This window comes from Stegodyphus dumicola, chromosome 3 (genome assembly GCF_044657685.1).
Source record: "Stegodyphus dumicola isolate Sdum_Otavi_A_Nest chromosome 3, ASM4465768v1".
NCBI classification, from domain to species: Eukaryota; Metazoa; Arthropoda; class Arachnida; order Araneae; family Eresidae; genus Stegodyphus; species Stegodyphus dumicola.
In genome coordinates, this window is record NC_140770.1 from 156,669,861 (window position 1) to 156,697,578 (window position 27,718).

Below are 27,718 nucleotides of genomic sequence, written 5' to 3' on the forward strand. Positions count from 1 at the left end.
CTGCAGAACAACTTCATAAAAAAAGTTATTCCGTATAACAAAATTACAATGAAATAAACAACATCCCTTAATACAAACATTAATTATCCTAATAAATAAATGAACCAATTTCCCTTTGCAAAATCTTAAGAACTCAAATGGTATAAAGGAGGTTAAGAACTTTGTTTCCTAAAAACAATCACTCAAAACTTTTCAATATCTTAAAAACAGTAGTAGTAAGCCACGGTCCTCAGGCGGCGGAAGTGACGTCACAGAAAAGGGGCGTGGTCACCGCCATCTTGAATCACGTGACAACCGGAAGTGATGTAGATGGAAGGAATGACGTAGACGGAATGACATCATCCAAGTTTCGTTTTTATGGTGTGGCAACGATCTTTTCAAAGTTTTTATATTTTGTGGCAGATATTTTTTATGCTTGTGGCAACGAACTCTTGAACCACGTGACGTCAACTTTATTATTTTCCTTATTTACCTTTATTATTTTAGTTATTTAATCATTTTTATTCATTATTTTTAATTATGAATTATCCTTTTTAATTATTTTAACCCCTTATTATTTTTAATTAGTTTTAATTGATTCCATTATATTTTAATCCATTTTTAATGAATTTAGTATCATTTTCTCTGTATTTTAAAAATAACTCCACGGCTGAGATTTGAACTCGCTATCTTTGTGATGGGAGTCTAGCGCTTTACCACTCGGCTATGCTATCAAACCTTTTATTTTTTCGTTTGGAGCGAAAATAACCATGACGTCAATAGGCTGGGGGAAAAGGCAAACGTCATCTCTTTCACGTTGCAACATGCCGAAACGCTTCACGCTTTCTACATTTGCCCTGGCGAACGTATACAATCTTAACAACCAATCAGCATTTCGCTAACAATATCTATCTTATTTCAGCTAATGTTTTCATTTTTCATCTTATTCTTACTATTTTTTAAGTTATTAGTTAATTTATTAATTTTTTATTTCATTTTTTTCCCTTTCCCAAACATAAATTTTATTTTTAACTTTCACAAATTGACGTTTACTTCCACAAAAGTGAATTTAAATTTTCTTTTTACTTTTTATCTTGCAAAGTTTATTTTTTTATATTTAATTTTCTTTTTGGTTTTACAAAAGTAATATTTATTTTTACGAATTGAATTTTCCTTTTCACTTTTTTATTTTGCAAAAGTTTTTTTTTTTCCAAAATTTTTTCCTTTTCGTATTTTTACTTTACTTTATTTAAATTTTTTGCTTAACTTTCTTTTTGGTTTTATAAAAGTAATATTTATTTTTACGAATTGAATTTTTCCTTTTCACTTTTTTATTTTGCAAAAGTTTTTTTTTTCCAAAATTTTTTCCTTTTCGTATTTTTACTTTACTTTATTTAAATTTTTTGCTTAACTTTCTTTTTGGTTTTACAAAAGTAATATTTATTTTTACGAATTGAATTTTTCCTTTTCACTTTTTTATTTTGCAAATTTTTTTCCCCCAAAATTTATTCCTTTTCGTATTTTTACTTTACTTTATTTTAATTTTTTTTAGACTTTTTTTTTTTTTTTTTTGGTTTTACAAAAGTAATATTTATTTTTACAAATTTAATTTTCCTTTTCGCTTTTTATTTAAAAACGAAATTACTACATTTTTAAACCTTAGCCTGTCGAGTGATTTTCTGCGAATCCCTTTAAAACTGTCGCTAGTTTTGGACCGAACTTCCCGTAAAAGTCGCGAAAATAACCCTAAACCTCTGAAAATTGTCAAGCAGTTCTTTTGTTATTTGCCATCCCTCCCAGAATTTTACTTCAATGATTCCGCTAAGTGAGATTGATTACACTAGATATTGTTCGGTAGATATGAGCTCTCAAGAGAATTGCAAAACGCTAGACTCTCCGTGATGACCGTCTTAAGGGTCAGGGTACAGCTTCGAAACTTAAAAGTTTCCTTCCCTTAAATAATCTTATCTCTACATATCTTCTCTACACATAATAAAAGAAAGAGTCTGTCTGTGTGTGTGCCTTTCGTTCGCGCTGCGCGTAAGCTAATAGACCCACGGCTACGAAATTTGGTACATAGGTACATCTACACAAGAGCTAGTGCACTTCGAAGCGATTTTTTCGAAATTCGAATTGGAATTTTTTTAATTTCATGTTTCATGGACTGCTATATATATGTATATAACGAAAAAAAAATGAGGTAAAAACAAATTTTCAATAATTTTTCAATACAGTAGTTTTTAAATTGCTTGTTTTCAAATTTTATTTCATTTTTAAGTATGTACTAATATACAGTGTATGTGTGCGAAAGTGTGCTTGTTCGGCATATCCATATATATTAATTAAATAAATCTGATTTGAAGATGCATGCACTAACGCACTATTCTCGTAATTTGAAAAAGACTAAAGTATTGTCTGAGAAAAATATTTATAAAGAAAATTAAATTTCGTCTCCTTACTCGGTGCTGTGTAAAAAATTTAAATAAGCTTATTAATTTTTTTTCTTCTTTATTAAAAACAAATTAGTTTCTTTTCATCTATATATGAAAAATAACAAAATTTTGCTGTCAGAATGGAAATTCTTAAAAATATAAAACTCGTTTTTTTCGAACAAAAGTTTCTGAGAAATTTCTCTAGGTCAGTAGGTAGTAACAGGACCGCTGACTGCTTTGTTTGAAAAACCCGATGAAGTGGATGATTTTATCCCCAAAAGGTTTTCTTTAACAAAGCAGATGCGGTCCAAATGGCTTTGCTGAGAATCGTTCGTATTTGAATAGCTTGAAGCTTGAAAGCTTGAGTTGGAAGACGTTCCCGAAGCAATCAGTCAGACAGCAATAAAATTTGTTATAGATATTTCTCTCTCTGTGAGTTCTTGAAATCTTGGAATGGGTGAAAGTTTATTTTGTTTTACATATATAAGGAAACTGCATGTAAAGCAAAATAATTCAAGGCACCCATTGTATGTTAATCATTGTACGTCCCTTCAGCTCTTCGGTTGGGTATTAAGAAAAGAAATACCTATATTCCTTTTGTATTTCAGTAAAATGTACTATTTAATTCCTTTTGTATTACTTGTATAGTGAAAGATTTGAAAAAAATAGCTTTATATGAAAAGTTTTTCTCCAATGAACGAATACAGCTGAAACAAGTTTCTGTCTTCAAGTATATCCACAAAACAGGAAATAGTATTGTACTCTTTTGTATTCTAATTGCATTTTTATATTACTTCGTGGTAAATTTTTTGATTCTTAAATTTTTCTCTCTCTTTTCTTATAATACACAAGTACTCTTTCAAATATGGCTGACCTATGAACCTAAATTTTTATACTATAAAATTTTATATAAAAATTATCCGTAATCATTAGACACAATTTTGTGTATATTATATTCTTGAATACATGCCTGCAATTAACACTAAGAATACTATTGATAAAATTCGTGATATAATTAATAATGAAAATACTGTTTAAGCTAAAAACCGATTTGAATCTTTTTTTTTCATTATAGGGTAACATGAGCCAAACAATTTTCGTTAGAAATATACAATTATGCTAACCTGACACATCAGATAGAAAATATTTTATCGTCATCATCGGCTATGATAAAAGATTTATACGCTTAAGATTTTGGATTATGATAAAGCACACAGGACCTATTTGTCTAAGGGAAACAAACTGTTAATTCACAATCAATTGTACTTATGAAAAACCCCTAAGCCTCCCATGCAGCCGCTAGAATTTACCGGTGCTCAGCTATCTTACCGCTTGCAGACTAGTTGGCTTTCTGAACTTACGCAATATCTATCTGAATTTGAATATTTGCATAAAAAACGAGCAAAATAAAATGACACATTGTAAATAGTACATTTTACTGAAATCAAACTTTTTTTGAAAAAGGAAAATTAATTGTAAGGAATAAGATGGATGCATTTAATTAAACGGCGGGCAATAACAGCGCTGATCATATGTTTCGTATAGGAAATCATTTTCTTCGTGTTATCGTATAACGGAAAATATCCACAGATTATATTTTACAGTTTTTAAGAAGTCATGGGTTATCTGCTTTAAGAGAACACCTTCGTGGGCAATTTTCTAAATAAAATTAGCTTGAATTCACGTTACGCATCGGGAAAATCATAAAGACCACAAGCAGCTAAACTGTTCGGTGTCCAACAACAAACTACCAACATCTAGCAATCTTATTCACTCAACTATAGTGAACTTAAACTAATGTTTGTATATTATTAGTAGTATTAAAATAACGAAAATATTTATTCTAATAAAAATTTTTGTTTGAATATCCTCCCTAGCAAGGTATTTCCTTTGGTTGGAGATTTGTCAACAATAAATGCTATGTTCAAACAAGACATTTATTTAGAGCATAATGCTTCAAAAATGTATGCTGGGATCCCTAGAAAAAAAAAAAAAAAAATATCGCCGGAAAATATATCTCCGAAAAAATATTTAATTATTCATATTCTTATGATTAATTATTAAATAATTAATAACTTTTATAATTATTAAATGAAATGCTTATTTATACTTTACCAAATGTACAGCAACACTCTTTCTTTACAAAAATACCATATTGAATAAATTATATTGTAAGCTAATAAGTAACAACATTGCTTTGTTTAATTAAGATACAATAACAAGCCGAACAAACATTAAATTGGAAGTCAAAACAACAAAAATCAGCGTTATATTTTCAAATTTTCACAATCTAATTTTCATTATATCTTATCTCGTTCATTTGCGCTTTTGCAGCTGAAGATGATGGTTCGGTAAAGCCATCGAAACTAGTCCTGTGAAAATTTGAAAATATAACGCTGATTTTTGTTCTTTGACTTCCAAATTAATTGCTTTTTTTGTTATTAATATGTCTCATCTTTCCTATTTCAGATAAAATTTTCTAGTGTTTCTTGGACAGGAAAGCAAGAATTTTTAATTTGAATCAATAAATTTATGATACACTGAAAACGGTTTCAAGTTATAATTCCCTTTCTGAATATCTTGAATGTATATGAAGTAAAATGCAAATTTAATATTAATATTATCACCCTTAAAAAACACCCAAATGTTTCGCTTATTAGTCTCTTAAAACTACGTAATAATTAAGGAAAAAAGAAATTATTTAAAATAATTATTAGTTGCATGCAGTTGAAGAATATAGGAAAATGCTGAAGGTCTTAAAGATTTTTAATTAATGACAAAAATGCAGAAAATCGGAAATAATACGAAATGTTTCAGCAATATCTCAGAAGGAATGAAAGTTGCACCAGATATTTGTCAGAATATAATTTTAGTGATATCAGTTTAATAAGTCTGCATTGAAATTCCGGTGATAATCAGTGACATAGAGATTTAGGTTACTTAGGTTAAAAATGCGTAATAATTTAAAATATAACCGGTAAAATTTTAAAACCAATTTATTTGAAAACTAGCAGCTTCGCTGCGAGCCTTCGTCTGGCTTTTAAATGTACCGGAAAAATGGCTGAAGGGAACTCCAAACGTTAAATTTAAAAACTGCGTAGGATTTTACTCTGCAGAACAACTTCATAAAAAAGTTATGTATAACAAAATTACAATGAAATAAGCAATATCCCTTAATACAAATATTAATTATCCTAATAAATAAATTAACCATTTATTATTTATTATTTAAGGGAAGGAAACTTTTAAATTTCGAAGCTGTACCCTGACCCTTAAGACGGTCATCACGGAGAGTCTAGCGTTTTGCAATTCTCTTGAGAGCTCATATCTACCGAACAATATCTAGTGTAATCAATCTCACTTAGCGGAATCATTGAAGTAAAATTCTGGGAGGGATGGCAAATAACAAAAGAACTGCTTGACAATTTTCAGAGGTTTAGGGTTATTTTCGCGACTTTTACGGGAAGTTCGGTCCAAAACTAGCGACAGTTTTAAAGGGATTCGCAGAAAATCACTCGACAGGCTAAGGGTTAAAAATGTAGTAACACCTTTTTTATTAAATAAAAAGCGAAAAGGAAAATTAAATTTGTAAAAATAAATATTACTTTTGTAAAACCAAAAAAAAAAAAGTTTAAACAAAAAATTAAAATAAAGTAAAGCAAAAATACGAAAAGGAATAAATTTTGGGGAAAAAAATATTTGCAAAATAAAAAAGTGAAAAGGAAAAATTTAATTCGTAAATAAAAATATTACTTTTATAAAACCAAAAAGAAAGTTAAACAAAAAATTTAAATAAAGTAAAGTAAAAATACGAAAAGGAAAAAATTTTGGAGAAAAAAACTTTTGCAAAATAAAAAAGTGAAAAGGAAAATTCAATTCGTAAAAATAAATATTTCTTTTGTAAAACCAAAAAGAAAATTAAATATAAAAAAATAAACTTTTCAAGATAAAAAGTAAAAAGAAAATTTAAATTCACTTTTGTGGAAGTAAATGTCAATTTGCGAAAGTTAAAAATAAAATTTATGTTTGGGAAAGGGAAAAAAATGAAATAAAAAATTAATAAATTAACTAATAACTTAAAAAAATAGTAAGAATAAGATGTAAAATGAAAACATTGGCTGAAATAAGATAGATATTGTTAGCGAAATGCTGATTGGTTGTTAAGATTGTATACGTTCGCCAGGGCAAATGTAGAAAGCGTGAAGCGTTTCGGCATGTTGCAACGTGAAAGAGATGACGTTTGCCTTTTCCCCCAGCCTATTGACGTCATGGTTATTTTCGCTCCAAACGAAAAAATAACAGGTTTGATAGCATAGCCGAGTGGTAAAGCGCTAGACTCCCATCACAAAGATAGCGAGTTCAAATCTCAGCCGTGGAGTTATTTTTAAAATACAGAGAAAATGATACTAAATTCATTAAAAATGGATTAAAATATAATGGAATCAATTAAAACTAATTAAAAATAATAAGGGGTTAAAATAATTAAAAAGGATAATTCATAATTAAAAATAATGAATAAAAATGATTAAATAACTAAAATAATAAAGGTAAATAAGGAAAATAATAAAGTTGACGTCACGTGGTTCAAGAGTTCGTTGCCACAAGCATAAAAAATATCTGCCACAAAATATAAAAACTTTGAAAAGATCGTTGCCACACCATAAAAACGAAACTTGGATGATGTCATTCCGTCTACGTCATTCCTTCCATCTACATCACTTCCGGTTGTCACGTGATTCAAGATGGCGGTGACCACGCCCCTTTTCTGTGACTTCACTTCCGCCTGCTGAAGACCGTGGCTTACTACTAACAGTGAAATGAGCAATAAATAACATAAAAAAATACAAAAAGCAAAAATTCTGAAAAGCAATGATATTTTATCTTATATTTTCGAGAGAAAAAATTACAATGAAATAAGCTATATCCCTTAATACAAATATTAATTATCCTAATAAAAAAATTAACCAACTTTCAGTTGAAGAAACCAAATCATGCAAAACTTTTCAATATCTTACAAACAGTGAAATAAGCAAAAAATAACCTAAAAGAATGAAACAATTCAAAATGATGCGATTTCATCAAAAATCTATCAACGACAATAAGACAGGAAAATTGTTGCCAAAACCGCATTTTTAAAGATGTGAGATGTGAGAAGTGTACTCGGAAGCTTCATTTAAAAAAAATCTCTTAAAACTACAAAATATTATCATTTTTCCAAAATTCTTTTTGTAAAAGCATTCGCAAGGATGAAAGTATAACGTGTCCAAAAATCAAAGAAAAATAAACTGTACATTTTTAAAAATATACTTTTTAAAAAAAAATCCCGTTGAAAAGGTGCTAAGCTCCCTTTTAAATAAATTCGTATTTAATCGATTTATTGAAACACGAAATTTATTTTAAGTTCGTAAAATAGCTAAGTGCTTACGTTTCATGACGATGTGAAAATGGAGTGTGTAGAGTAAAATCTCGCTTTCCTATAGCCCATTATGTCTCAAAATGACGCAATTTCGTCACAAAACATAAAATAAGAAAAATTCTAATTCGAATTTCGAAAAATCGCTTCGAGGTGCACTGGATCTTGTCAAATGCACCTATGTACCAAATTTCGTAGCCGTGAGTCTATTAGCTTACGCGCAGCGGAAACGAAAGACACACAACACAGACACAGACAGACCCTTTTTACTTCCTTGTACGAAGTAAAAAGAAAGTATCGCAATCGCGAAAAGTTTCAAGCAGCATATTTTAACAAAAATATCCATTTTGACCGCTATCGAATGAAGTTTAACGATCTTTTTGCGTGATATCTGTACGTAAGGACAGAATAAAAGACTCGTTTGCTCCAAAAAATTATACAACTGCTTTAAAATGAACACTGAAGAGAATTTTTCGTGGCGTCTGACGTACATACGCACGTATCTCGCATAACTCAAAAACGAGTAGCCTCAAGAACGTTGAAATTTTGTAGTATATAGGACTGCTATAACATGTAGATATGCACCTCGTATTTTCGTTGCAAACGGCCGCACCAAATGTATATAAACATATATATATATATATATATATATCCAGTCCCGGCTCAGTGATCTCAGTTTCTTTACTCTTATATGTTTGTAAATTGTACATTTTTTACTTTAAAAATGATTATGTTGTTTTTATCTTCCGGTTGAGGCTTTTATGCCTTTAGAAAATCTGTATGCAATATTTTTAGAATTATCAACATTTTAACCTATGCCGTTTGACATAAAATCTACCTGCTTTTTACTAAACCTCTGAACTGAGCAAGTACGTGAGAGAATGAGACATAAACGAAAAATATCAACATAAATCTAAATTAGTAAAATGTAAATAAAATGTCACTAATCTCCTTTCAAATATGTCCAAGTATTATGAGGGTAAAATATTTAATGTTACTTGATAAATTTTATAAAGTTCATTTTATTCACAAATTAGTCTTCTAATTATGTTTATTAAATTATGTTTAATAATAATGCATTCTACTTGTGGATCTATTTTATTCTTATGATAGCGTCACAGAAATGAAGTTCAGGCATAGCAAATATCTTTAATTGATTTTATTGAGTTTCCATTCGTTGATGGGTCGTTAATTTTTTTCAGTAATTAAACTTAAGGACTTAATTTCCATGTGCAGAAATGTGTACAAACCCTGTATTTCTCTTCGGCGTTTTAAAACTTTTTAATGGTGCATCAGACGTTTCTGGTAATTTTCGTTTTCTTGAGATTTCTGTAAAGCAAAAGATTAGAATTACGGTCACAGTTAACACAGTAGTCAGTTACATTTTTTTCAGTTTAAATATACTCGTAAATTACCAGATATCTATTATTAAATGCGCGAGCTCCAGTATTTCTACTTTTCGGCCTATCTTCTCTTAAAACTCGTCATCCGCTGCATTACACGGGGAAATAAAACGATTTTAATTACAATTCTACTAAAAATTTCTAACTAAATACAAAATTGCGAAAAGATATATTTGTTTTTCTCTCCATATCTAGGTGTCATGTATTATTGTGTCGTCTTATTTATCTGTAGTATAGCTCTTATATTGCTGAGGTATTTCCTTACTTCTGCAAGTGTCATGACCTATCTTGTGGAACAAGTGAGGTTTTGCATTTCTTTTCTTAAATAACAACACTAAACTAATAATGGTTTTAAAAAGGTAAAATAGTTGTGTCAGGAGGAGTGAGTCCAAGAGCAGGCTGATAAATCGCGAGCTCAGAGGCAACTGGAAAAAAACCTTAAAAAACTCTCTGATGCGAAGTTACAATCTAAATCCTTTCAGAATTTTCTTTTTCCTTTTTAATAATAGTACGTTCTTGTTTTGAGTGCTGCTTTATTTTACGTAGCCAAATAAACTTGTCTATAAAATAAATTGCTTCAAAACATAGTTAAAATATTAACTGTCAGTTTCTATTTATTATAACACATTTTAATTCTCCTTTCCTGCAATTTTAACTGCAGTCGCCATATTATCTTTACAACTAAAACGTTATTATTTACAATTATGGAATGGCGGACCGCGGGCGACACGTGGCAAAATAGCTGGTGTTGAATGCCACGTGGGCTCTGAAGCAAAATTATTCTGCCCACGAATATATGTTTCGTCCTCCTGCTCCTCTACTTGCTGCTCATGTTCCTGCTGCTCCTCAACGTGCTGCTCCTACTCCTTCTGCTCCTCCTCCTACTGCTCCTACTCTTTCTGCTCCTCCTTTTGCTGCTCCTCCTCCCGCTGCTCCTCCCCCTGCTGCTCCTCCTCCGGCTGCTCCTCCTCATTGAAGAGCAACTTGATGAGGAGGAGTTAACTGTGACCGTAATTCTAATCTTTTGCTTTACAGAAATCTCAAGAAAACGGAAATTACCAGAAAATTCTGATGCACCATTAAAACGTTTTAAAACGCCAGAGAGAAATACAGGGTTTTCGTACACATTTCTGCACATGAAAATTAAGTCCTTAAGTTTAATTAATGGAAAAAATTAACGACCCATCAACAAATGGAAACTCAATAAAATCAATTAGAGATATTTGCTATGCCTGAACCTCATTTTTGTAATACTATCATAAGAATAAAATAGATCCACAAGTAGAATGCATTATTATTAAACATAATTTAATAAACATAGTTATAAAACTAATTTGTGAATAAAATCAGCTTTATAAAATTTATCAAGTAACATTAAATATTTTACCCTCATAATACTTGGACTTATTTGAAAGGAGATAGTGACATTTTATTTACATTTTACTAATTATATTTATGTTGATATTTTTCGTTTATGTCTCATTTTCTCACGTACTTGCTCAGTTCAGAGGTTTAGTAAAAAGCAGGTAGATTTTATGTCAAACGGCATAGGTTAAAATGAGAAGCAAAATCATAATAAGCATGATCCGTTACAGAAGACAGGCTGTAGCCACTGCTACTGCTTCCCTAAAGAGAGGCCTGCTGATAGAACAAACCTGAAAGACTTATGTAGGTACGCTTGTTTTGAAATTTAGTTGTACTCTTGCCTGTCTGACGCAGTTTGTATCATAACTTCGACTTCCTGGGATTATAACCCAGTTAATTTTAAGGTTCCAATAAGCCACTAAAGCACCAGAGGTGATAAGCTGTTTTTTATTAAGTCTCACTAGATACAAAGAATTAAGTTTCACGTTAATTTTTACATTTTTGTGCTGTATCTTGTGACCACGGTAAAGATTAATGAAAGGCAATAACTCACTTTAATACGCACAGATAACTTTTAAGGGTAACCAATTAGTTACAAATTAAATTAGCTAGTTAGATAAGGGTACTTAGTTATTTTAGATTTACATGGCTACTATTAAATTTATTTTTGAAAAATATTTGTTAAAAAGGCTCTATTAAAATCACAATCGATTAACATGTCACAGTTTTAAATACTCGTTATTTATGACATTGATCCTTAAATTATATTAAGATAACTATAAATTAAAAGCTACAAAACATTTACGTTTTGAAGCAACAGTACTCAGCAAAATATTTGTGCATCTTTTTAATTTAAGCCTTTCCAGACAGTCTGGCTATTATATCAATTTTCTCCCCTTTAAGCATCTTTTCTAACTATAAGAAATTTGTTTCAATATGCAAACAATACTCCCACTAATTTCTGCTTGTTTAGATCTCCTAACTTGGCAATCTCTCGGTAAATTATCTATGAAGTTTTACTTGATCTGGTAAATGTTACATAGTCCAAAATCCCTGATAGACATCAAGGAAATTATTGCTATGTCTAAAGGTAACTACAAAGTCGGAAAAAAGGTTTTCAAAAAAGCTAATTCATTTTTAAAAAAACCTTAGAACAGAAAAGCATGTTCTTATGCTAGCAAAATCAACTACAGCTTATGGTGATGCAATTAAACAGTGTCAGTCAAATTAGAACTAAAAATGTGGACTAGCGGTCAAAGATCAGACAGGTTAATTTTAATCTAAGCTGGTTCAGGTACACGTCTTAACAAACTCGTAACGCGTCATAACCTAGTTATCACGTAACAAGTTCAAATATCAGCAGCGATAACACAAAGATGAATAATTACAAATTATCAGAGCTGGTAAGAATTAATGCAGGGTGCGAGCGATAGCCAGAAACAAATTCTGTGTCTTACAACTCCAAAACCTTAGTTTAAAAACTATCCAGGTGATTTTCATTCTGGTGAGGTTAGGTTAGGTCAGCTTATTTAATTACGGCAAAGCCTCGAGGGCTATCTGCCTATGGGGAGGAATGCCTTCGTGGAGGACTTTCTAAGGGAAACTGGCTCGTATACACGTTACACATGGGGAAAACCACGAAAACGCCCATGTAGGTAGCCCGTTTGCGGGATTCGAACCTCGGACCGAACTATCAATGTTCAGCGACTTTACCGCTCGGCCGCTGGTGGGCTCATTCTGGTGAGGAAACGGAAAATTATAGCAAATGCTGAAATTATAAACAACTGCTTAATTTACACAATAATGACAGTATATATCTTTGAAGAATCATTTTCTTTCTTTTTATGTATTCGGGTTTTTTTTTTTTTTTTTTTTTTTTTCAATACATTTCCTCTTCATTTTAGAATTTGTGGGTTTAATTAAAGATTTCTGTTATTCTAAAAAAAAAATCAACGCACGTAGATTTTATAGGAAAAGGTGCTAATTTTATTTCTTTAGTAATGTGAACATTCAGAATAAATATCAAATGATATACGGTAAGGGGTGGTTACAGAGCTGATGTAGCGCAATTTTTAGAATTTAGTGACACACTGAGCAACAAAAATCAAGAAATGGCAAAATTTTACAATTTAGGATCCACAGAGATTGGATCAGGTGGGAAAATGCGTAGTGCCAGCCCTGTGTATGATGCAAAAGCTGTAGCTAGGGTTTTCAGCGCCCGGGGACAACTGAAGATTTTTCGCCTTCTCTTTGTATGCCAAGAATAAAAAACATTTAATTCTAAAATTTTGTAACATCAATTTGGATGCTGCGCCCGGGGACAGATGCCCCCTTGACCCATCCTTGCTACGCCACTGATCATGCATTGAGCCTATAAGATTAATCATTTAAATTGTCCGTTTTCAATTTCTTTATTAATAGAAAATTCCTTTCTATAAATGCCTGTCCATGTGTTAAGATTGTTAAGATTAAAAGCATTTTTAATATTTTCCATGCTTGTGTCTAGTGAAAAGTAGAGAAAACAATGAAAAGATAAACATATTAAGAAAAAGACTTCTAGTAACAGAAGTAAAACATTTAAATATTGTGTTTCCATTGTCTTCAGAAAATTTTCCAAAACGTAAAAGTTTATCACAAACTTTCTGTAAAATACATCCATTACGTGTTAATACCATGAAGACATTTGTCTGGAATCTTCTAGATTTTTTGGGTCTGTAAATGTGGGTAAAAATAATTTCAGTAACTTTAAACTTTCAGAGATTGATTCAGGTACGACAGGATTATCGCCATTTGCATTTACGACCTTGTAAATCTTTAACTTACGAATAATTTTTAGTGAACCTCCTCAATTTTCTCTAAAATCGACTGTTCTTCCTCAACGAAAGTATCTATTTTATCATCATCACAATTTGTATAAATTTCTCTAAATAAAGATTTAAAATCTTCCTTAAAGATTTTACATTTTTCTAAGATTAATTCAGCTTCAGCATTATCTAAGTTATCATAATCTATTCTCTCGATTATCATAATCTATTCTCTCGATGAATTTCGTTAACTGTGCTTTCAAAATTCTCTTTCGCTTTTTTTCTATATCTGACATTTTGAAAATATTCTAAATTCTCGATTTTACTAATACTTTAAACACAAAAATAGTAGCAATAATGAAATGTCAAATGCAATTAAAATGCGTTAACTATTTCACTCTCCTCGTACACGGGTTTTTTTTCGAAGCTCCGGCTCGACGGAACAGAATATTGTAGCGTTGCGGTATCTTAACTTTAAATTAATAAACCTAAGAATACATCAATGCGAGTGGACTGTAAATTCACCTTTATTCCGCAGTTTGAACTTTCGAACACAACACAGCACAAAGTAAAACGACAGAGTTACAATTAGCGGTTTTAAGAATGCAAGAACAAAATGCGAGCTGCGCATATAATCTGCGCATTGCGAAATAATATCTCACAGACAGGCAGAGAGCTCTGGTGGCCGAAACAAACAGTTAAGCTTAGGCGTTACTGAAAATAAATAAATTGTTTATATTTAAAATTACCTTGAAACAGTAAGCGAATTCTACCAGTTATTAGAACGGTAAACAACATCGCAGTCTTTTAGAACGGTAAACAACCGAAAGTAGTCGCAGTCTCTTATACTTGTATTTCATACAGCTTCAGTATTTTCAAAGATTTTTAAGCTTTAGCATTTATACAAATAAAAAAAATTTTTTTTTTTGGAATTTAAATTCATGTTGTGGAACATTTTCATTTTATCATTTTTACAAATTACCTTATTGCTACTTAACGACATAATGCCTTACATATCAAGAAGTAGACAATCTTCATTAAATTCTAACAATATTAAACTTTACATTAATAAAAAAGAAAAATATTTTTATTGCATATGAACACAATACACAGCTTTCATATCAGTTTCTTAAATTCCTAAATCACGCCATATTCCCTGTAGGCTTACTAGAATTCTACACATTAATAAATGAAAAAATCTGATGTGTACACCACATGACTTCCTTGTACGAAATATTAAATTATACGCATTTTTTCTTGCATTTCATTTAAACTTATTGGATTGAACTAAATCTACTTCGCCGACAGCGCATAAACCACAATAGAATAAATGCATTCTTTAAAATTCAAATTAAAAAAGATGTGTTTGACAGTTTGTTTACAGCAGATCAAAGAACTTCTGATAAAAGAACTCATGAAGGTGCTTCTAAAGCTAAGAAATTAAAAATACGTTCAGAATCTATGCACGCGTCAGGAAACTTAGCAAAGAGGCACAAACATGATAATGGATACTCAAAGTTGCCACATTCAATGATAGTGCAAGTAGCAGATAAGAACAAAGGTCCATCTCGCAAAGAACAAAAACTATCTGACAAGAAAGAACTGACAAAATTAAACGATTCTCAGTTAAAAGCTCTAGATGAATTACCAAGTTCTGGAGTTGAGATGCAAGTCAAGGAGAAGTTTTTAAAGAAACTAAACAGACAAGAGCGAGTTGTTGAAGAAGCAAAACTGCCACAAAAGCCTCTGTCACACTCGCCTGATTTCAATAAGGAGTTTATTTTGCAAAGTGATGTTTCAGACTCTGGAATGGGTGCCATTTTAGCTCAAAAAGATGAATGAGACAATGAACATCCAGTATTGTACCTCAGTAAGAAGCTTACAGAAACTGAAAAAAAGTACTCTACCACAGAAAAGGAATGCGCCACCATAATATTCGCTGTAAAGAAACTGCAACGTTATATAGACGGGCATACTAAATTCCTCATCATGACCGATCATAATCCCTTAGTTTGGCTCAAAAATAATGTGAGTCTAAATCCACGACTTTATGAGATGGGCACTAGTACTACAACCCTACAATTACACGGTCGTCCATTGAAGTGGTAAAAACCATAAAAGTGTAGACGCATTAAGTCGTACTCCCTGGCCTGATTAAGTAATTTGTTTCTCTATATAAATAAAAAAAATATTTTGTTCCTTCCTCTCTTCCTCAATGTATGTTATTATGTTATTTCTTGTATTTGAATTCTATATTGTGCTGATATTGTTGTTTTGAAAAAAAAAAAAAAAAAAAAAAACCGTAATAAAAATATAAATTAAAGTTTATCTGGAGGGGGGAGAGGTTGTAATATCTTGTTATTTAATAAATAACTATATTTATTGTTGAAGTGGCAACGCCATATTTGTATTATGTAACCGTTGCTCAGCAACGTGAGAAATTGTTTTAAAATTAGAATTCTGAAGTTCTTACCAGCTAGTAGTAGTATGAAATTTTTGCCACTAAGAATTTTCTTCAAATTATCTATCTCCGTGAATTAGAAATAATTTTATGTTCTAATAAGAAGATTGCCTGTTTCGTCAATTACTGCAAAATACATTAAAATATATTTCAATCAAACTTTTCTCCATGCACCACTCTCAAGCTTTTTTAGCACCGAATCAGACTCACGCATCAATAATCAAAACGTTCTTTAAGCAAAAAAAATCTTTTCTGTATTTTAAGAAGTTACGGTTATAATTTTTAAATCATGCATTCAATATTTCAGTCGTTTGGTAATGATCGTTTTCAATCGTTTGGTATCTTCAATTATATCAGAAAAATCATATCACTGTTGGATGCAATAAATATTTATTTCAGACATGTTGACTGTTTATGGATGCAACTCTCTTTTGCAACTGAACACTTGTAGTTTCGCCTAGGTTTCAATTCCGGTGAATGCGTTCGTGGCTTGGTATTTTGGGGGATTTTAGGTTGAATATACGAAACCAGTTTCCCTGAAAAAGTCATCTACAAAGACATCCTTTCCTTCAAGCAGGTACCCATCATATGCTTCACGAATGTGCAAGAATTCTTCTTCTTTTACACAGCTTTCATAATCGCATATTATCTAATTGAACATTTTTAATTTGCAAAACTATAAGTTATGGAAAACTCAATGACATATTTATTTAGATTAATAAAAAGGTAAAAATTAGATGCATCATCGGCATCATTTTCTTAGTAATATCATTATACAATTCATTGTATTTTTTTAGTGTACTGGCAAATTAAGGCAAAGAAAATTTCTCAAAAGTATCATCATGTTTTCGTAAACTGATATATAGTGTTCAATTATATTAAATCTCAGTTTATTACAGCAGAAATCGTAAATAGCTGCATTACGTATAGCTCTTGCTTCACTGAGCTTTCGCAAGTTAATCTGCGTCCATCCACATAATGGAGAAGCAGGTCAATGCTAGATATTTTGCCTCCCAGTGCAATCTCAGTGGTATCTTAAATGTTCTATAAATTTAAAATATTTAGCCATGCCTAAATTCTGTTGCTCTGTGCTTCTCTATATTCTCGAACTTTTGCCGTCCAATAAATTTTTATTGCCAAGTACCAAATTCTTAGAATTTCGCCATCCCTAAATTTTCTTGTTGGATGCCTCTTTAAATTCTAAGAATTTTTCAACCACTAATAATCTGCCTCTCGGCCAGACGTGTTTTTAGATGCCACATATGGAACTGAAAACGGTTGAAAAATCGGAATTTTAAAAGCAAATCTCCTACTTTTCATGAAATAAGTTTCACCGATTAGAGTGCTATGGAAGCGATTAAAACATTTATGTAATAAATACACAAATACTTCAGAAACATTTTTTTCTCTCTACTGAAGAAATGCCTGTCTCTGACTATCTTCAAAATTGATTAAGTTTTATCCAAAATCTACGTCAAAGCGTTTCTTTTGGCCTAATATTAAATTTTACATTGGCATGTTCCTATCCCTATTTAATGTTGACAATATTTATTCAAAAATTACTGTTCTTATTTTTTATTTTAAAACAAAAAATTCAAAAACAAAAAATCTTCATTTGAATTTTTTGTTTGAAAATGAAAATCTTCACTTGCTTTTATTTACTTAAATAATAACATTTGATAATGTGAATTGAGATCGGTAAGTAATTTGCGTATTAGAACCCAAAAAAATGTTAAACACCAACTTTGAAGCTTTTTTGGTTTTCTTAATTTTTACTTCAAAGCACGTGAGAGCTATCTGCCTAAAGGGAGGAATGCCTCCATGGAGGACATTCTAAGAAAAACATTCTCGCTACCACATTATGCACAGGGAAAACCACAAAAATTCCACTTTGAAAGGTAAAAGTATCTAATATTCTACATCTATATTTTTAAGAGTGAGATTTTTTTTTAACAATGAATTTTAGCAATTTAATACAAGCGCTATATTTAATTAAGAATTAAAACAGTGTTCCTTTGTGATTTACATAAGGTAACTCTTTCTGTCAAAAATAATCATATGAAAATGCACTGAATTTCACTACCATGTAATTTAGTTCGGAAACTGAGAGGTATCAGTGGCATCTTGTCTGTATGTAGACAATTTTTATTAAGGTTGTTATGACTGAAATTTGTTTTAAAATATTCAGTATTTCATAACTTCTATCAAACAATAAATAAGATAAAGGTAAACTTCCCTTTCATAAATATGAATCAAGATAAACGAAATAAATTTGTGGTAAAATGAATTACTGTGTGTGTGTGTGTGTAATTATGGCAAAGCCTCGAGGGCTATCTGCCTAAGAGGAGGGATGCCTTCGTGGAGGACTTTCTAAGGGAAACTGGCTCGTATACACGTTACACATGGGGAAAACCCCGAAAACGCCCATGCAGCCAGCCCGTTCGCGGGATTCGAACCTCGGACCGAACTACCAGTGTTCAGCGACTTTACCGCTCGGCCACTGGTAAAATGAATTACAAACAATATGTCGAAATGACTGACACTGAGCATGTGTTTGTTATTTTAATAGTATTTTAATTATCAATTACATGTAACTTTCAGTAGGAATTAGATATTTTAAGCCTCTTATAAATTTTTTCTTAGCGTTAAAGCTCGATAGCATGAATCAAAAGCAGAAAATTACACTGTCTCACTAGTTCCTCAGATTATGTTACTGAGATATACATATAAAAACAAATTAACATTCTATAAGCGTACGTTAAAATACCGAAACGCAATAAAAATCAATAACATTTTTACTTAATAAGCAACAGAGCTGGGACAAGGGTGAGTGCCTCACTTGCCTCAGGTAAATCACTAGAAAGGGCGCCAAATTGGTTATACGAATTCGATTTAAAATTTGTCAGTAATTATTAGGGAAAATAGGCTTCGTCAAACTTAAATTAATAAAAGAAAAACAAAAAATTGAAAGAAAACCTGGAAATTAAAGCAATGTGCATTTGGATGCTACTTCTTATTCATCAAAAAAGAATTTTTTAACGTTTTCATTTGAAAATTATAAATTATTGGCCGCATTATTTTTCTGAATTTATAAAACTACGATTAAAAATACTTTAAGAATTATGGTATAATTATGCTATAAGAATTATGATATTTTGACTTAATACAGTTACTTTCGCTTAATACAAATGTAGCTATTTTTATATATATAGGAACGAGCATTTATCTTTCTGCCTTAGGTGAAAAAATATCTTGGCACGGCTCGGATAAGCAATTAGAATCAGAAATATGCACAAAATTAGTAACAAGGCTATAGAAAACTCCCTTTTCTGTTATGGATTTCCAGAAAAAAAAAAAAAAATTTTTTTCGTCTAACCAAAGCATGGACACAAAACGAGTTCCTTCCTCCGTAAGGGCAAAACCAGACCTTCTGCTTAATTGCCTCTAGGCAGTGATCAAAGGGCAGTAGGAAACCATCATTTAAGGGGACTCATGCACCTTAAACCCCTCATGATCTTCGAATATGTGACTATTGCAAGAATTGGGATATTTTATTTATTTTAAAAGAAATTACTTCCAACTTTTTACAGCTGACTTCATGATATAGCTGCTTTGGAAACTAGTAACCAGAAAGTTTGTGTTGCCACAAATATTTTTGTAATTTAATCCTCTTTGTGACAAAATATTTCGCCATATTTCCACCTTGCGCGCATGATATTTTAAAAATGGCTAATGGTACATACTTGAAATTGGATGGAATTCTTTATATGGGCACTATTTTCTAACTGAACCAACAATCTGCTGAATATTTTACTATTGAAAAATTTTATGGACGAAAACATTACAATTTTTTTAATAAAATACATTTTATAAACTGAACTCAAAATAAAATAAAAATTGAACATGAAATTTTTAGAATTTTAGGTTCACAGTAGTTTCCAGACGTTATAAAAGCTATATATTAAATATGGAATTAAATTATGAAACAGAATGTTTTAAACTGTGCGCGCAAGTTGGAAACATGACGAAAAATGTTGTCACAAAGCGGATTAAATTATAAAAATATTTGTGGCAACACAAACTTTTTGATGACTATTTCAGAAAGCAGCTATATTATGTAGTCAGCTGTAAAAAGGTGGTAGTAATTGCTTTTAAAATAAATAAGTTATCCCAATTCTTGCAACAGTCACCTATTCGAACATCTTATGGGTTTTAAGTCCCTTTAAGTGAAACGACTAAAAGTCCCTTTAAGTGAAACGACTTGTTGATCGCCCTACAAGGAGGGGGGAAGAAAATCTAACAAAGGCCGTTTTCAGGACAATTTTAGTTCACTCTAAATGAAAGTAATTTGTGAACATGGTTAATTTTTACTGCAGTTTTCAGAACGTAAATAGAACCGAATGCGAGCCGGCCGGTGGGTTAAGCGGCAAGGCCGTATATATGCGTTCGAAAATAATGGCTCTCATAGCGACAAGGCAGCATGTATGCGTCCAAATAGTTTGGTCCTCATAACGGCAAGGCAGTATATATACGCAAACATAAATTTTGGAATGAAACGGCAAGTCAGTATATATGCGGCCTGTCTCAGAGTGTCCTCCCCTCTCTGCTCTTAATGTGGACTGGCAGGTGATAAATTTTCTCGGCGGAAGGTAACTGATGAAAAGAAACTAACTATTCGCTAGGGTAAAATGGGTTTTATCGTTAGGTTTTGAATAACAACTCGGAATAAATAGCTCGTTCAAAACTTCCAGCTGTTCTGTGCTTACACCAGCTGTACTAAACCTAAATGTTTATGTACGTAAAGAGAATTTTCATTTTCCAGACTAATTACTCTCCAAATTTTAGATACTATTGGGCAAAATGTAATTGGAATTACAATTAAAATTGCAAGAAACAGTAATTGTACTGCAATAATATTGTTACGTTTTTTTCTATTCTTCTTCTGATTATTCTGACATCAGTAGTTGCGTTATTTTCTTCCTTCACGTTTGTACGGGGTTCGTGTAGATTTGGAGTGAATAACGACGACATTTTATGAAGTATCGAAACAAACTTTATTTATCAATAATTGTCAGAACAGCTCCAAAACACGTTTTACAGTCGTTGAAGATCTACTATAAACACGCTGACACGATCCGCGACACAGCCTTCAAGTTATCAGGCTATCACGGTGGAGACAGCTTCCTGCAAAGCAGCCGACTCTGCTTTCCGCAGTACAGCTCCCGACTCTGCTTGGTCGTTCTCGGAACTCAACGTACTCTCGAGACTCTCCACGCTACAACTCGCGATGCACTCGACGACATTACAAGCACAGCTCCTGACTCTTCGGTTCAGTCTTTCCGAGCTCAGCACGCTCTCTCGACGATGCACTAACCGCGATACACTAAAGCGCCGTTCACACTGGGACATATCGGAGCTAACGAACACATCCGGCCAGGTAGAAAAAACCAGTTTTTTGTCACTACGGGCCCAGTTGAAAAATCTGAACTTCACGCAAAACGGAGCTAGTCGACACATGGAACGGACCAATCAGGAGAGTATTTCAAATCATCATCAGCAGCTTGCCCTTATTTCAAGTTTGTGTTCAAATGTAAATAAACTGGCAGGACAGATAAGATCATCACTAGTATACAGTAGTGTGCTTAAATTCATAAAAATTCAGATTTTCATACAAATGTAAAAAGCATGAGTTTCATTGTCTTTACACTAAGAATGACTTGTTTTCACCTGTTCCCAAAGCAGTTGTGTTGTAGACATGCTATTAATTACTGCTCGTACGTGATAAGAAATTTACTTGTCTACCATTTATTTTGGAACGATACATTTTCACAAAACATAAATCTACTCTGTATGTTCACATTGGTATAAGCATAAAATAGTACACTCATTGTTCAAAAGCGGATTATTATATAATTTTTAAATGATTAATGATACACAAACTTAGATACAATGTCTTTTACTAACCTCATGCTGTTTTTGAGATAAAATGGTTTTAACTAATTATTTATTATGTTATGATCATTCTGACTTTTTCTGTTTATACAATTATCATAAATTATTACAGCATATTAACCATTATTGCACTCATTGGTCTTCATATTCAAAATATAATTTCCCCAGTCATAATGACCATCTACTTCAGATGACTAGTTCTAAAAGTGATCAGTATTTCTGAGAACATATATATAAATACCACTAGCAAGTTTCATCTCTCAAGCACTATCATTACCACTGTCTATACATGTTCATTTGGAGGCGATTATACTTTTCTTTGTATGTAGGCTCTTTCAGTATTTCAGTAAAAACTTCATACCACACGCTAGCCACATGGGTATTTTTCATGGTTTAGCCCAGGAGTAGGAACCTTGTAGCTGTAGCGCGCCAAACCAGTTTACTAATATAATTCATGATGCCGTACAGTAGAAAATATTTAAAACATTTTAATTCATGCAGCAATACATGCAGAGTTAGGGAACAGAAGGCGAGAATAAAGATTTAGAGTTTTATTATGTATTATTTTAACAAAAGTGTTCATTAGAAAAATTAAGCACTGTGATGAAATTCTGGCAACTAAACTTTCCTGACAGTGCAGAGAGTAAATACAGGAAGATTTATCTTTGTCTGATAACTTTCTTAAGAGTGGTGTAGAGTGCCACTGAGAACTGTACTGTGTGCCATAAGTTGCCGATGCCTGGTTTAGCACGCATGTTATGTGAATACAAGACAGTTTTCTGTAGAAAGTCCTCTAAAGAGGCATATTCTTTTGTTAGCCATCATGTGCCTAACAAACACATGATGTCATGTATATGACACGTAAATAATATATATAACCAAAGATTCATCTGTTTGTCTAAATCTTAACATATTTCTAAATATAAGGAGAAAGAAATCCTTAAAGTCATAAATTCAAGTTAAAATTTTATTAAATTTTTTTTGAAAAATAAGAGCCCTCACTAAAAAATACTTTTAACTCGGTTATCAAGTTCACTTTTTGGTCCTCTGTTTTACAAATTGTATTCAATGATTAAATGCATAATTTATCTTTAATATTTTTATATCCATTTTTTTCCATGTTCAGCTGAAGATTAATAGTTATTCCTATTAATAATAAAATAATCATAGTATGACTAAAACAATTTGATACCCTGTTTTATGCATATAATGACATTGTTTTTATTGCATTAATAATGTAACTAATTGCAGAATTTTTAACAACAGAATAACTAACATATCAAACAGGAAATTTTTCTTAAAAATTCACTGAGTATTTCATTAATATTCATATTAAAAAACTCTCTTTTCGGGGAATATGAAACATAGGTAGCAATGAAGTTTACTTTTTATGTGACTTTGAAGCATTTTCTAAACGTTGAATTAACAGGTCAAACGTAATGAATAGCCACTGAGCTTAACTCAATGGAGAACTGATATGTTAATTATTTTAAATGAACTTCTGTTGTTCTCGTTTCTGCGTTAAAGATTGCCATGCCAGAAAACATGAAAATGTCTCACCTTTATTAAAATTAAATTATTTTACACCACCAGTTAGTTGTAAAGCATGTTGGAAGCAAGGACTATGCAAGCATCATGGACACTTAACAGAATGCTAGATATACCCAGAAATTATTTAAAATTATTTTTACTTGTTGCTAATACCATAACAAAGAGTGACATTGTATTTTCTATCAATGACATGAAAATGTTTTTGCTTCTACAAATTAAAAGCTTTTAGAATTGTTTCCCCTTTTACAAAAGTAAAATAATTTGTAAAATGAAACAAATTTTTTTCTTTTGCAGAACAATCACTAATGATACTTGGAATGAGGAGATGGAAGAAAATATGGAGCCAAGCCTCAATAGTTCTGTATATGACTCAGAATTCGACTTGAGTGCCACTGTTCCTTCTGATGACGAAAGAGGTGTAACCGATTTAGAAAGTTTGTCAATAATGACAGACAGGACAGAGGCAATGACAGAAAGGGTCGATTTTAGCAGAGAAGCTGCTATGACAGGCTCCAAAACATCTGTATTAAAGAATGGCGATTCAGCATCCAATGTCTGCACTAAAAAGAGGGAAAAAGATGCAACAGATGAAATTCTGGATTTCATGAGAAGTATTACCTCTGTATTGACGGAAAAAGATGATGATGATCCCGACAGAAATTTCTTACTGAGTATGCTACCGGATTTTAAAGAATTAAGCAAAGAGGCAAAATACAAAGCCAAAATGGGTTTTCTGAGCTTATTGCATGAGTTGGGAAAATAAATAAAATAGCTTCAACTCTTCCATGCTCATTGACTTCATTTTTTTATTTGCTACATAATATATTACTTGCGAAGAAAAAATGTCTTTTTATTTTTTATTATAGAATATTACTAATATGCAATAAACATATTAAATAACACATAATTTACATACAAAAAGAAACATAAAGAAAGCAGAAAAACTAAATAAATTTATTTTGCCAGGGAACAGCTCCTTCTTCATTAAAATAATGCATGAATCTTTCTCGAATGGCAGCTGCACATTCGGTAGCATTATTGGCACCTTGTCTACCAACTGATGGTAAATGGCTCTCGTCTTGCCTCCACATGCGTTCTTGAACAGATCCATCTTCAAACATACAATCTGCGTATCCAAATGGACAGTAGCTCTTTGCAGCCTTACCCATTTCATTTCTCATCAGAAAATTATGTAAGCAGCAGCAAGCAAACACAATTCTATCTGCTCTGTCTGGCTGAACGTTGAGAGTGTTTTGAAGTACTCTCCATCGAGCCGTCAAAATTCCAAATGCATTTTCGATGCACCTCCTTGCCCTTGCCAGACGATAATTGAATATTCTTTTATTCCGAGGAAGGAGTTTCCCTGGGAATGGCCGCAACATATTTGTTTTTAAAGGAAATGCTTCATCTGCAATAAAAACAAATGGCAAAACCTTGTTACTTTCAGGAAGCAATGCTGGCTCAGGTAAAAATTTTGAGTTTTGTAATTTTTGACCTAGCGAAGAATTGGCAAAAACTCCACCATCACTAATTCGCCCAAAATTTCCAATGTCCACATACAAAAATCTATAATGAGCATCAGATGCTGCCATTAAGACAATGCTGTGGAATCCTTTATAATTAATATAGGACGATCCTGCATTTGGTGGGGCTTGTATAGCAATGTGTTTACCTATAATGAAAGGGGAAAAAACACTATCAATAAAAACATATTTTATAAGATTTCATCGTTCATGAATCTTTGTGAATATGTAATAAAGATATGATAAATTACAATCACAATTATTCAACTGATGAATTTGCGCCCCTTTCTGTGTGCCAATAATGGAAAACATTTCATTAAAAAATTTCGTAGCATCAATTTATCGCCCCATTGATGCCGCGTCCGGGGACAGATGCCCCCCCTTGCCACACCCTAGTTATGCCACTGTATATATGTATACACATGGAAAATATGTGTGTGTATGTGTGTACATATACTCACACACATTTTCTTTTACATAATTAATGGAAACTACAGAGGTTATTGAATTTATAAGTCTTTACTTACCTCAAACAAAGTGCCAGCCTTTCTGATGGAGAAATTGGCTTTCTTAAACGAGTCGTCTTCTTTTCAATTTTTTTTTCCAATCAGGGAAAGCAGCTGATCAAACTGATTGCCCTATTATTTAAATATAAATTTAAAAAAGTTTTTTTAATTAAAGCTTAAACATCTGTGTATTTCATTAATTTAAATTTATTTTATTCCAATAATATTATATACATGCATTTTTCATGAGATTAAAAAAAGGTCACTGAAATGCAATGAACATAACATTTCTGTAAGGTTAACTAAAACTCATTGAATATTTAAGCTACTATTCTAGAAAGGGGAGGAAGCTTGTACAAAAGATAAAGAATAAAAATTTACATATTATTATAATGGCAGTGTGCACTTGGAATGTTTTGATCATACCTTAATAAAGAACTGCTAGGCCTTTTTAATGCCATAAAATGCTTATTAAAATTATATTCAGTATTACTTCAAGCAAGTTATTACAAAGTCTACTTACGCACACAATTACTAACCTTCGGACACCTCAGTATGGGTTAGACCTGAATAAAAAGGGAAAATAAAGACGTATAGAATTATTAGTGTTATTCTGATCTGCACGGCTTATTTTAATTTTGCTACTACTACTATTTATCTATCATACATTCATTAATATACAATGTGCATGTGAGAGAGAAAAAAAACTTTTAACATATATATTTGTTAATATATATTTCCATACATTTTTCCTAAAATAGTTAGGGTAGTTAACTCATTTTTTATAATTGATATCCCATCACTAGCAGTGACAATAATAATTTGAAATATGAGAAAAATCAAGGCAACCTTATTTAATCGAAATCAAGATAAATTTTCTGCTTGAAGTGAATGAAAAAATACTAAACTTACATTTACAATTTGGGTTAGTCTATATTTTAGGGTGTCCCTTGGATTATCACCAAGTTGTTGTTTAATTTATTGCCAAATTGTTGTTTCATTTATAGTAACCTGAGTAACTGAATGTTATAGAAACCCTATTAAGACATGATTGGTTGCATCATTGAGGTGAATTTGACTGATGGGGGAAAATATTTGTAAGGGCTTATTTCTGCGTTAGATGTCGATTAGTTTTTTGTTCCATTTGAGTTCCGCAATTATCGTGAAAAAAAAAAAAAAAAAAAAAAAAAAACACGATGTGTCTAAGTACATTGCGTATTTTGTGATTTGCATGGTAAAATGGCTGACAGTAGTAAACTGGGTGTTTGGTGACATAGTACACGAGAATAGAAGGTGTTTTTTTTTTTAAGTGGTTGAGAACAAGAAATTAAATTTTATCGGATGTAATTCAACGGAATATTTTACCTGAACAATGATCATATCCAACAGCTGGAAGTCGTACAATTGGCTTTTTGATAATGGCTTCGTTCACATCTCAGTAAATCACACAGTGACATTTAAGGATTCAGAAACTGGAGCTCATCTCAAAACCATCAAAGATATGTGGAATATAATAAAAAGGGATTTTCGGAAGAAATATCACCTACAGTCCGGCACTACGTAGGATAGTTTTTATTCTTACTTTTGTGAATTTATGTGGCGACAGCAGTATGCATATTCTAGTTCAGATAACTTTAGAAAGTTTTTGGATGCTGTTAAGGAATTTTGTGTACCACAGATTGGAGACACAGAAATTTCTAAATAAGGTAAGTCAATATTTCCTTTTTAAAGTTATTTTTCACTGTGTGATTTAAAATGCAATTTACGGAGCTTTGATTGACTACAAATTTTGTTCAATTTTGGCAATGAATAACTTTGTTTAAAATTATATGACTTCATCATTCTCCTGATTTTTTTAAAGTAAAACCAGATTGATGTGTACATGGACAAAGTCAAGGCTGTGCGCAATGCCAAGATTCTGCAATTCTCTGATGTTTTTTTAAGTGAAAATATATCGATGTGTACATGGACGCAGAGTTTGTGCAATTCTTAGCATTCTTCAATTAGCAAATAAGCTAAGCATTTTCATTTTACATTGCAAATCATACTTTCATTTTACATTGCAAATCATACATAAAAGGAAATGACAAATAACTAATCATCCTTCACATAAGCATTCTTTTCTTTATGCATTTTAAAATTCTCAATGTTTAAGAAAAATGCAGAAATTGCAATTTTCAAATTATTTTTTTGCAAGAAGCAGAAAATGTAATCTCCTTCATTGATTTGATGATGATTTTGATTTTGATGTTTAGTAGGCTCTTAAAAAACATGATGAGCATGGATTACAACAAAACTGTGTATTAAAATTTGAAATTTTGGGAAATGC

General features: G+C 31.6%; 1 protein-coding gene across 1 annotated transcript; it reads left to right on the forward strand.

Annotated features, from left to right (window-relative positions):
• Nucleotides 1-2,017: 2,017 nt before the first annotated feature.
• LOC146998152 (uncharacterized) lies at nt 2,018-24,144 on the forward strand. Its single transcript, XM_085812375.1, has 2 exons — nt 2,018-2,179; nt 23,655-24,144. The coding sequence occupies exons 1-2, from the start codon at nt 2,139-2,141 to the stop codon at nt 24,121-24,123; spliced, it is 510 nt and encodes a 169-aa protein (XP_085668501.1). The 5' UTR covers nt 2,018-2,138; the 3' UTR covers nt 24,124-24,144.
• Nucleotides 24,145-27,718: the final 3,574 nt, after the last annotated feature.

Excerpts from the sequence above, each read along its gene's own strand:
- LOC146998152 (XM_085812375.1), top strand. The coding sequence starts at position 2,139 with ATGGACTGCTATATATATGTATATAACGAAAAAAAAATGAG. Across the intron at positions 2,180-23,654 it reads TATAACGAAAAAAAAATGAG|AACAATCACTAATGATACTT; the intron begins GTAAAAACAAAT and ends TTTCTTTTGCAG.